The 12,308-nt window shown below is 36.9% G+C and overlaps 1 protein-coding gene across 1 annotated transcript in view; it reads left to right on the top strand.

Moving 5' to 3' along the window:
• LOC150099688 (uncharacterized) overlaps positions 1-12,308 on the top strand; it is a 117,222-nt gene that overhangs the window by 57,938 nt on the left and 46,976 nt on the right. The window contains exon 2 of the mRNA XM_090404042.1: positions 7,980-9,304. Coding sequence (XP_090260168.1) covers positions 8,323-9,304 — 982 coding nt within the window. The 5' untranslated portion in view covers positions 7,980-8,322. The remainder of the gene's footprint in view (positions 1-7,979; positions 9,305-12,308) is intronic.

The raw sequence follows: 12,308 nt of genomic DNA, 5'->3' as shown, positions 1-12,308 counted from the left end.
AACAGATTAATACATTCAAATATTTAGACTATCACTTATATTATGAACGAGAGAAAGACATGCAATATAAAATTACCAATTATATAGGAATAACAATAATATTAATCAGATATTCAATCCAAATTTAATAAACAAGAAAACAATAAGAATCCATAACTCAATAGCAAGACCTATCCTAACATATGGTTCAGAAGCCTGGACCATAACTCAAACAAATAGAACTGATAAGCTCTGAAATGAGATTCCTGCACAAAACATCTGGATATAATAGACTAGACTTCAAAAGAAATAACGATATCTTAAAGGAAGAACTTGGGGTGATATCTGTCTTAGATTACATTGATCTTCATAGAGAGAGAGAGAGAGAGATGGAGACAACATGCAGAAAGAATGAGTGAAGGAAGATTCCCCAAGATATATCGACCTCAAGGGAGAAAGAATAGAAGACATCCATTGAAAAGATGGGAAGAGACTGTAACAGGCCACTAGGCCTATCATTGGAAAGAAAGAAGAAGCAAAAAATGCTAAAATGCAGATTTAAAAAGGCTAGTAAATACTTCGCTTCCTCTTATAAGCACTTTTATAGGAGAACAAGTCATCCTACCTGTCACTCACCATGCGAAACTCTGAATGAGAGAAGACCAATTGATAATGGAGGAAGTAAATCTTTCTACAATACATCCTTTCCTCGATCTAATGATACTTGGTTACAAGTTAATCTGTTGGTTCCTTATAATTTTCCTTTCATACTGTCCACGAACTCATCAGTAACATACCGGCGTTCGAATTCTGTGAGTCTCTTATCGAATCGTCATATTTTGATGTTTCCTAAATTTGCGTTTCAATAAATATATCTCCTTAAGTTTAGTTTCTGATTTTGCAGTTAAGCAAGCAGTTCCATTTTTGTCAATACTTTAACAAACATTATATGCGATTCAGTTTAATTGGCAAGGCGGTAGAATATGACTTTTATGTTCTCTCTTCCTAGTGGTGTAAAATCTTTTCGTGGAGCCTAAATTTTCTTGACAAAATACTCTCATTGCCCTGTTATCCCATAAACAAAAGAAATATCAATGAATGCTCCTAGTATATCTAGCTAGTGGGATTATTTTTAAATGGCCATAAATACTTCAATGACAGCATCTGTACCTTACTTCCATCAATTTGGCCACATTTTCAAAAACTTAATCGTGAATGTTAAAACTTAACTTTCATAATTATTGCATAACTGCTATGGGAGGTTTCTTCTTACTATAACTAACCATACTGCTTTTAAATTTGTTTTGAAAGATACAGTTTTTCCCAAAACAAGAGCAAATTCCCCGACCAACCTGAACTTTAATTTCTCTAAAATATGTCATTGCTTTAAGGCAACAACAAATTTCGTTTTTTTTCTCAAAATATGAAGTCAGAATTTGTTTATTTCTAAAAACAGAAAGTTTTGTTCCGGCAGAAAATAAGTTCCGCTGGGATGAGATCCAAGTAGTTCGAATTATTGTTTGCATAGATTTAAATCTCTAAGGAAGATTAGGTTAAATACTTCTGCTCAATCATATGAGGCTATGCTTTTGGTTATTTGGAACTTTGACACAAGCAATCTGCAAGTCCTAGCTGAGATTCGAAACCAAATCTTTCTAACCAAAATCAGATATGATATGTTGATTACTTCACAAATAAGTTACTGTACTTTCATCTTATGACGATAACTTACTGTTCACAGCAAAAGTGCAGAACGTTTATCTATCGGTACCGCAATATCTTCAGGTAATAGTGGATCAGGTATGTAAAACACAAAGTGACGGCTGAACTGGATAAGGGTAATGGGTTTACAGTGATACTGCTGGACCTGGCAAAGGCGTTTGACAGGATACCACATGGAATTCTAATCCGTAAACTACAACATATGGGAATGGATATAGGGTTGGTGAGATGGATAGGTGGGTGGTTGATGGAGAGATATCAAAGAGTAGTTTATTCAGGAGTAGAGTCCAAAAGACGGCCTGTGACTAGTGGTGTGCCGCAGGGGTCTGTTCTTGGACCACTGCTGTTTAATTTGTTAATTAACGATATAGGGAAGGGTCTAAGAGGAACAGTTCATTTGTTCGGATGCAAAGTTGGGTAGAGCCATAGTGAATGCAGAAGATGTCAAAATCTTGCAGGATGACTTGGATAGATTGGAGTTCTGGGGGTAAGGAGAATGGATGTCAATTTAATGTGACAAAATGTAAGGTTATGCATTTTGGGGTGAAAAGATTAGCAACAGTATACCACACTGGTAGAACTGTACTCCAGGAGATTGATGAGGCCAAGGACTTTGGAGTGTTGGTGGATAGGGAGATGAAGTTTAGGGAGCACATTGCAAAAGTAGCTAAATTAGCTCATCAACTCACTTGGTTATTGAAAAATACCTTGACGAGTAGAGACAAACAAGTTATTGTAACTCTGTACCGAGCCTTGATAAGACCTCATCTCGACTACTGTGCCCAGATTTTGTCACTTAGGTTCCTTCTTGATGGGGAGGAGGCGGAGAGGATCCAGAGGCGAGTGACTAAGATGATAGCGGGTCTATGGAATGAACCATATGGGAACAGGTTGAAGATTTGTGGGTTGCGGAAATTAGTTGATAGGCGGGAAAGGGGAGATATGATTGAGACATTCAAATTGCTAAAGGGTTTCTAGGATTAATTCAGAGGATATTTTTAAGATCAGGACTGCGGGTGAGAGAACTAGGAGACACCTATGGAAGCTGGGCAAGAGTGTGGTCAGCAGGGGTGTTAGAGCTGGGTTCTTTACTTTTAGGGTGGTAAATGAGTGGAATAAGCTGCCAGAGTCTGTTGTGGGTGCTATGACAGTGAGTGAGTTCAAGGCAAGGTATGATAGATACTGTGAGAATGTCGTATAGTTGTGTGGACTTGATGTTTAGGGCCTCCATCGATGAGTCTAAGGACTCCCTGGAGTCGCCCGTAATAATAATAATAATTAATGGCCTGGTTTGCCGATTGGTTAGCGTATCCAACCAAAAGGCTGCAGGTTCGAATCCTGCCGTGGGCATGGATGTTTGTGATTGTCTGTGAAAATGCTAGTGGCGGTGGTGGTGGTGGTAAGCGGACAGTTGTACAGTGAAAGAGTTGAATACTGAAAAATAACTAGGCAATGAAAAATGCAGATTGAAAATGTTATTTATAAATGTGCAGATGCTATGCTTAAGTGGCATATTCGCAGAGATCTTTCTTTCTACAAATTGCTGAGAGGGGCTAAAAATTATATCTAGTTTTAGGCATGATTCATCAGCAAATTTAACAGTAATTAATAAATAAATAACAGCTTTAATGGAAAGTATGGATATATCCGTCGTCAGTTGTACGAATTAATCACAGGCATTTTTGGAGGTCATAATTTGATCTGTAACCTTGCACAGAGTCAGATGTTTATGTTAATAACCTATTTATAAAAATCTATTCTGCTATTATAGTACTTGTTATAGTCGTATATATGTGGATTTTTGTTAGTGGCAAAAGCAAACCGTTGCTATGGCAGTATGTGCGTCTCTCGCAATAAAAGGTTTCATAAGCAGATAGTATCATGTAAAACGGTTAACTTCTTACACTCCTTTAATTATTAATCCTTAGTGCGTTGTTTTCAATATCATTTCGCCATTTTCTTTTCCATCTTTCTCTGCTTCTCTTTCCTTTTGGTACCTTTGGTATTCAGTTCTTGATTTTCTTTGCCCATCTGTTATCCTGCTTCTTTCTATGATTTTTCTATTATTCTTTCCGTTTTTGGATCCAGTCATTTACTGGCTGTATGTTACAGTTTTCTTTGATTTTCTTTAATGTTGTTACCTCTTAAATTTTTCTTAATTTTTTTTAAAATGTTTCTTATCGTCAGATTTCATTAGATTACTACAATGTTCTCCAAACGGTGGTATGCAATCTCCCTGCAAATAAAGTGGCGGATCTATATAAAAAGAGCACAAAACAACGTTCAAACAACCACTTCAATCACATAATTTGCAAGCAGTATTACAGCAAATGTACATTAGTTACAACTTGCTTGTTGAATATCATTTAAATTAAACAGATATTAAGTTAAATTTTCAGTTTGTCAGAGAATACAAACAGGAATCTGAAATCTTAATTTCAAAAAGTGCTATATCAAACAAAATTAGTGAGTCACTGTTTTTTATTATAAATTTTAATTACTAACACATAGATAATACAAAAGTTTCGACATTAGTAATATACTTATATGCTGCATCTGCTACTTTGAACGTAATTTTGTCAACAGTTAATATTTAAGTTAGTATTATAACTGCAACAGGGTCAGGGGCGAATATTCCGTATGTGTTAGGTGTGCAGTGCTCATCCACGAAATATCAGTATCATTGATATTATATTTATGCATTTATTCCTGTTAAATACTCCTCAATTGTTTGAAGAACTTAAAATTGAACACAATATACTAATGCTTCATTGTCCTCTTCAGGAGGGTAATAAAGCATTAGTGCTTCATGAAGAGGGCACTTTTCGCCTATAAACATTGCATCACATACGCGTTAATAGCCGGAGTGTGCTTTCGAAATGCATACACCTTTGAGCCCTTCGAAAAGATGTAAAGAGGGCGCATCGGGTAAAATTCTTAGCTTTCTAATATTTTTAAACCGCTGAGAAGGCAGGGCTAGGTGAGCTAACATTCTGAGCTCACCCTTCACTAGCATCCCACTGACGAGACCTCAATAAAGGTCGAAACCGGTCCGGATAGTAGCCCTTACCTTAATGCATAGCATTATACATGTCCGCAAGATGTGCTTTGCATTATGGGAGATACTGAGACAAGGGGTGATGAGAGCTTGGTTCACCTTTGTTACGAGTTGCCAACAGATACACCACCTTGTCTCAGTCCTGAAGATATTTTCAGGCACAAACTTTGTTTGCTCACACTTGGATAAAGGATTAAACTAAATTTATTATTTTAACAGTATAGAGACATTTTTATTCTCATCTTCGGAAACAACAGACAGTAACAGAATATCTATTTCTGAATAAAAATGAATATTCTGTGTATTATAAGATTGATCTACAACAAAATACCAGCATATGTGAGATTGATAAGACAGAAGAACCGCTGATACTAAAAAAAAAAATTAATTAATTAATTAAAAACAACTAATGAATGCAGGATTCCCGAAAGTGTGAATAATTCCGATAATGATCGGATATTAAATTGATCGGATGATCCTTATTAAATAAAATATATTTAATAAGGATCATCTGAGAAATGACTATGTCAGGGGAACAGTGAAAGTTACGAACTTAGGAGCGAAAATACAGGAGGCAAGGTTGAGATGGTTTGGTCATGTGATGAGGAGGGAGGACGAATATGTGGGAAGAAGGGTCATGCAGATGGATGTGCAAGGAAGGCGGAAGCGTGGGCGGCCAAAGAAGAGATGGAGGGAGCTGGTAGAAGAGGACTTGAAGATGAAGAACTTGGATGTGGTGACAGCCCAAGACAGGAAGGTGTGGAGGAGACTCATAACAAACAGTGACCCCACTTAAGTGGGAGAAGCTGCAGAAGAAGAAGAAGAAAAAGATCGGATGTTATGTATACAACAAATTTTACGAGATGATTTGTTGCTCCATCAAACCATATTTATTCTTCCCGCTATACTCTCTCTCTCTCTCTCTCTCTTCATAAGTTTTTTTTTTTTAATCATGCCATCATAAATTCACTTATTCATGTTTAGACTTTATAGGATCGTCTCTATCCAGCAACTTATAAGACACACATATCGCAAATGATAACTATTAATAATTCGTTTACCATTAATGAAAGTGTTTCAACTCACACTTATTCTTTCCTATTCTTACATCTTATAAATGATGGTTCACATATTTTCATCTTTGAGTATTTCAAATATACCAACCAAATATAGTATTCACCTTCATAGTTGATTTCTAATAAATCTTAAAACAAACAGATTGTTCCCCCACTCTATGCAGAAGTATTCAAAGTTATCCTACAATTAATTGCATTGGGCCAATTAAGATGAGCGGTGATGCGCTATGCACTCTCAAAACTTTCACGCATCGATAAAAATGCAATCACACGGTCATGAGCGTCCGCAGAGAGGGGGGAGCAAACCGGGCACTTCCCCCTTGTGGAATTTTTTACTATCGAGTAAAAAATTCCACAAATTATAATCGTAAAAGTGATTGAGATATGTAATCTTACATCCTCGACCCTGGGGCGCTTTGCTCTGTCTTAAAATTTATTATGGGTTGGCCTGTTTCGGTCCATGGTGGGGGTAGCCATAGAACACGTGTTTTATTGCAGCAATTCTGATTTATTGCAGACCTGTTCGTTTTCCCTATGTGTCTAGTGAGTCACTGAGTGAAGTGTGAATTGTAAATTTATAGTGAAACAAATTTAAACAAAAAATACATTTTTAAAAGGTAAATGTATGTAATTTAATAGTATTTTACTTGTTAGTTTTATGATTTTATTGCTTTTAAACCGAAATAATTTAATTTAGGATTTTGGGATTAATTAATTAGTTGATTTTTAATAAAATATGCTGGTCAATTTTTTTATATATGAAATTGTGCTAAAAACTATATTAATTCTGAATACTTTTTTTTGCCAAGAATTAAAGATCATTAAAATCGATATAAAATGAAAATAATGTATTTATAGTTTACATCGACAAATAATTACATCAACAAATGCTAAAAGACGTTTATTGATTAATTATTTAATTAAATCAATAATTATAAAAATGTATTGATGTAATTATTTGTCTCCAAGCTTTGCCTCCCCCCCTCCCCAGGAAAATTTTCTGCGGACGCACGCCCATGCATACAGTCAAATTGACGTGAAATTTGTAGTGCGGGTTGCATATTCCACACGACAGCACACCCAACCGAAATGGGCACGCGACGCCACTGAACAGGGTATATGAATTTGTAACTTAGAAACAGCGCCATATGAGTGAAGTAAAGTTGGGGGGAAAAAGCTAGTCCAAATAATAATATATATATTTTAATGACGTAAATTAAAAATGCGATTAGATTAATGCAATCTTATTACTAAAATGTATTAATTCATTAATACATATTATATAAATCAAGTGGATATTAAATCCAGCATTATTTCAAAGCCGAATACAGAAACTATAAAAGTTTCGTACGAAATTTGACCAGAGATCTTACGTGAATACACTCGCCGGCATTTGATCGTTGCCCAAGCGTGATATATTCGCCTCCTAGGTCCATTTTGATAGGTTTTAGTAATAAATTAATACATATATTTGTGTATTGGGTTGCAACTCATGTGGTGGCATTCAAATATAATTTCAAACAAAGACTACTTTAGCAGTTTGTTTACACTGTTTTACTATTAGTATTTAACTGTGTCTCGCTAATGGGGAGAAGTACTCCTCCTGAGTGATAAATTGATTCAGTTTAAAGCAGTAAAAGCTATGAATTACTGCTTTAAACTGAATCAATTTATCATCTTCAGAGTACCAAGTTTTGGAAAGACTGATACTCTGAAAATTCTCTGGACAGATAGAGAATTTATTTTCTAAGAACATAGACATTCCTACAGATGTCTCGGCATCTCAATCGCAAGGATTACGCGATATTTGTCTTTCGATCGGAAAGACCCTCTGAAGACCAAAGTTCAAATTCCGTCTTTTCAAGTGAAAATGAATTAGCCGGTCTCAAATGGAGTTAGAAGGATTTCTCTCCCAGAAACTACGATGTTTCATCCAGCCAAGCAGATAAACAGGTGAACATATTCAATTAACAGATAAAATACTTATATTAGCCTTAGGTGCTTCAGACGCAATTCAAACTAAACGAAATATTCCTGTATAGTAAAAGAGCATTTATCTACTTTCCATTGAATACTTTTGTGATTTGCTTATTTGTCTTTTTTCTGATAATTACCTGATAAATAATATTTATCTTTTCCTACAGACATTGTGCTTCGAGTGCCAAGGATATGCGATCGATTGGAGAAGATAAGTCACAGTTAGAATGAGTTAAATAATCAAAATTCTGTTTTTTTTTTTCGGCAATTTGAAGCCGCTGCACTGCATCAGTGTAGGCATAACAATAGTTTATCGTTTTTTTCCGAGAAGCAGAGTTATGAATGTATGCGTGAGTGAGTGAGTGATAGTGTGCGTGAGTGCGTGTGTGTGTGTGAGTGAGTGCGTGAGTGCGAGAGAGAGAGAGAGATAGGGAGGGGGGAGGGTGTGGCGTGTGTGTATGAGTGTGTGTGTGCGTGTATGTGTATACATTCTTCAGTCAAGGTCGCCAGATGGCCATTCGTCAATGTCATATGTACGAAACGGCATTCGATAGCAGAGTGAAACGAGAAGTGGAGGATATCGATCGGCTAGTTCAAAGTCCTGTACTGCAACATGAACCGCTCTCGCAGAAGAGTTCGAGTGGTGAATTGAGGCCGCGGTTAGGATCCAGAGAAGGAGGAACAGGCTCTCCAAGATGCCTATCATCGAACTCTAGTCCGTTAGAGACTAGGCACTCTCCTCGCAACAGATCAGCAACCGTACAACATTTCACCCCGACAGAGAAGAGGAAAGTGACCTTAATTCGGGACTCGCCTAGATCGTTGTCACCTCAGCCTCAAAAAATGAAAGTTACTAATTCGAAGCAATCATCACCATCACCGATGGCTAGAAAAAGAGGTGATTATGTGTATTCCGGTGTTCCAAATGGAAATCCAATTTATACTTCCATCAACTTTACCAATCATTTAAACAAAAGCACTAACAGAGACCCTCATCCTCCTCCTGTTCTTAGTGGACCTCCTAACGGAAGTCAGCAATTGCCAACTGCCGCGCCGCTCACTGGAGTTCTTCCATGTACTGCTCCACCTGGAGACTCGAAGACATTCTCTCCAACTACCGAGTTCAAAAAACTTGATATCCTTAACGGTCAAGAACTGGATATCGTGTCAAATATTGAAGATACACCCAAAAATCCGTCTACGGAATCAAATCACGAAACGCAAGCCATTAGCTTCAGGCAGGTATCGGAACCTTATAGGAGTCCTATGAAAGATCATGCCAATCTTCCGAGCCCAAATGGTCTTCCATCCTTCTCAAATCCATTCAGACTGTCCTCCAACCATGTACCAAAAGGTGATACTCGAAACGGAACACACCAGCTCCCATCTCCAGGACAGCAAACTCCCACTTTTGTAAGTAGGCACGTCTCCAGTGTCAATAATGAAACATCCACTTCTGGAAGAAGACAGATGAGTGCAGTAAAATCTTCAGGTTAGAATAATATTTGTTCTTAAAAGAGTACATTTTATATTAACTTTTAGTTATCCTTAAAGTGTGTTTGATTGACTGGGTATTAATCAGTATTGCAGCGGAAAATTCTTAATTTATATACCACAACTGAAAAAATATTATTGTAACTAATTGTAACTAACAACATACGATTCAATCATATTTTATCAGTAGTAATTCTTATTAATAAATGTTTACTATAAAAAAATACAAATTTGTATTGAACAATTGATATTGGCAATTTACTGAACTAAATAAGGAAACAATGATAAAGTTATATCATATGAACTTTCAATTCCAAAATATGTAGCTGTTTTTATGAAAGTCCAATTCATGCCGTGTTGTAAACTTATACAATTCATTAGTACCGTTGGATAAGGGTTAGATAATCCGTGTGTAAAGTTTAAATAACCCTACTTTAGAGACCAAATATATACTTTTCGAGCCACCTCATTCAATAATCAATTGGTGATCTCGCATTGGTCTACCACACAAAAATCTTGTCAAACTTAAAAACATAAAGACGTTTTCACATAAACTCATACCACAAGAAGGTTCAAACCCAAGATATTTAGGATTGAAAGGAGATGGTCAACCATCATTACCTGTTATAATTAAGCGTCAAGTGGGAGAAAGTTCACTTGACATTTCAAAAAACTGTGGTTTTGGCAATGTTTTTTTTTCTCCCTCTCCCCTACACATCAACGCCCAAAGTTAACAGAGTACTGGCTGCAAGATTATTCTCTAATTGATTTGGAAGCTTTCTAAATAGGCACCACTATTAAGTTGCATGATCCAACAGACTGATACACCCTCGAAACAGAAGAAATGTTCATGCTCTATGCGAGATTCGTTATTACTCTTAATATGTCCACGTGGTTAGCCAGTGGTTGTGCGCTTCGCAACCATATGCCTGGGGAAGGAGTGTCCTAGGTTCGATTCCCGTCGACGACGCGAGGAGTTTAAGGATCTTCCTCAGTCATAGCCAAGTTAACCGGTCTTGGGCGTGGACAGCAGGGTTTTTTCCGCAGGTTTATCTGGGGTTTTTCATCCCACAAGCAGGCAAACCGGCCCCATGAACAAACACGGAATACAGCCAGGAATACTGACCCAGCCATAGGCCTGATTCGTCAGCCTGTGCTGGTTCAGGAGCCCGGATAAAATTTGAGGGGACTAGATGGTGCCGTACCCCCCCCCCCGTAAAAAGGAGACTCACGGCTATTGTACCATCACACGGTAAGGAAGGACTCTTAATATGTCAACCTTACGGCATGATAGAAATAAGTGAGAGGGAAGAAGCAGGAACTTTGTCCGGAGACCATATATGGTGTTAGCCAATTTCAGTTTTCAACATTTATATAGGCGACCATTAATTAGCTATAATTTTCAAAGTAAAGCTGGATTTCGATAGAGCAAAGTAAGGGCAACAAGGTGAAAACTGTTTGTGCATAATGTCAAAAAACTTTCCTTTCAAAGATGAGGTTGAATAAAAATGACTATTCATACCTATAAGAAAAAAGCTACTCGAACCATTTTACAAAATGGAAAATGTAACGTAGCAGTAAACTCGAAAACAGTTTAGAATAAGAAGAGAAATTCAGTTAAAAATTAATAATGAATGGAAGTATAGAGTTCATGGGTTTAATATGATGACAGCTTTTTCTCTTTCTTTCTTTCTTTTTTTTTTTTTTTTGGTTCGTTTTGATTTGCATCTGCCGCACGAGCGGTAAAAAAGCAACTGTTACCTTCTTTCTTCTTAACTTCTCTAGATTTATTCTTTTAAAACTAGAAAATCCTTATGGAAAATACCGTTCTAAAGAGTAGAGCTTTGTGAAATGAGAAAGACAAGGAGTTAGTACTGTTTGAAGCTTGGCACGGACGTTAAGCAGCAAATACTGTTGTGTTTACATGCAGGAAATTTGAGGAACAATGGAGACGACTGCACCCATGAAAATACCTATAGAAGAGGCTCAAGGCAGAAACAGATTGTCTGTAAGTAAGCAGAGGGAGTCTGTGAGAGACAGAAAGAGAAAGTTAAAATGATCAATGAGTCAAAATCATGAATGAGGAAACTGGTGTAGTAAAAAGACAGAGGGGGGGGGGGATAAGATACTAAAAATACAATTTATACTTTAAATATCAACCACACACATACACACACAGGAGGCGTTGCAAAAACTACAACACTGCTGTACGTGAGCGAGTTGTTTAGGGGAAAAAATCTTGCTATGTTTTTTGAACTGGGAGTTTCATTCATAGGGAAAACTTTGATGGAAGAAAGAATGTTCCAAAGAACAAAGGAAAACTAAATTAAAGAAAAGGATGAGAAGCTGGTAAGGAATAGGTGAAGATTGACAGTGAATTGATGTTAACTAGCAGTTACACATGTATACAAGCTTAAGAGAAAGTGGAGTAATGGTGGCATCCAGTTCACGCACCAGCTCTCCTCTTCTGAACAGCAACACGCATTATTCGGGATTTTTTCAGCATATTACCCCATATTTGAGAATAATGTTCTAAGGTACGAAGCATTTGTGATTTATACAATCTTAGAAGTTGTATAGGTGAGAAGTAATGCCTTGATCTGAAAAGAACAATGTTTTTTTTTTTTTTTTTTGATGATGGACGCTATGGATGTGTTTATGCCAGGAAAGGGTAGAAATGTAACTCAGCCCCAAGAAGACAGAGAGATCTGATTATGAGTGGAGATTGAGTTGGATTGTTTTTGAATTACGGTGGAAGTAACTAAGGCTATCAGAACAGTGCATTTTATATATTAATTGCATTTGATCTTCTGGCCAGTTTGTCTCTTTTAAGTGGGAAAAAACCGTTTCTCCTCTCCTCTATAAACGTATGTCCTCTCTACAGAATGGCTTCAATAACTTGTTTCTGCAAAATAAGATGAGTGTTAATTATGGAGAACGAGTTTTCAACATAATTAGGCGAGAAGAATACCAAAAATATAAACGCGGCTAACTCACCTTCA

This window comes from Typopeltis vanoorti, chromosome 14, assembly GCF_054136105.1.
Source record: "Typopeltis vanoorti isolate ZY-2024b chromosome 14, IOZ_Tvanoo_1.0, whole genome shotgun sequence".
NCBI classification, from domain to species: Eukaryota; Metazoa; Arthropoda; class Arachnida; order Uropygi; family Thelyphonidae; genus Typopeltis; species Typopeltis vanoorti.
This window is presented reverse-complemented; position numbering and strand designations above follow the sequence as displayed.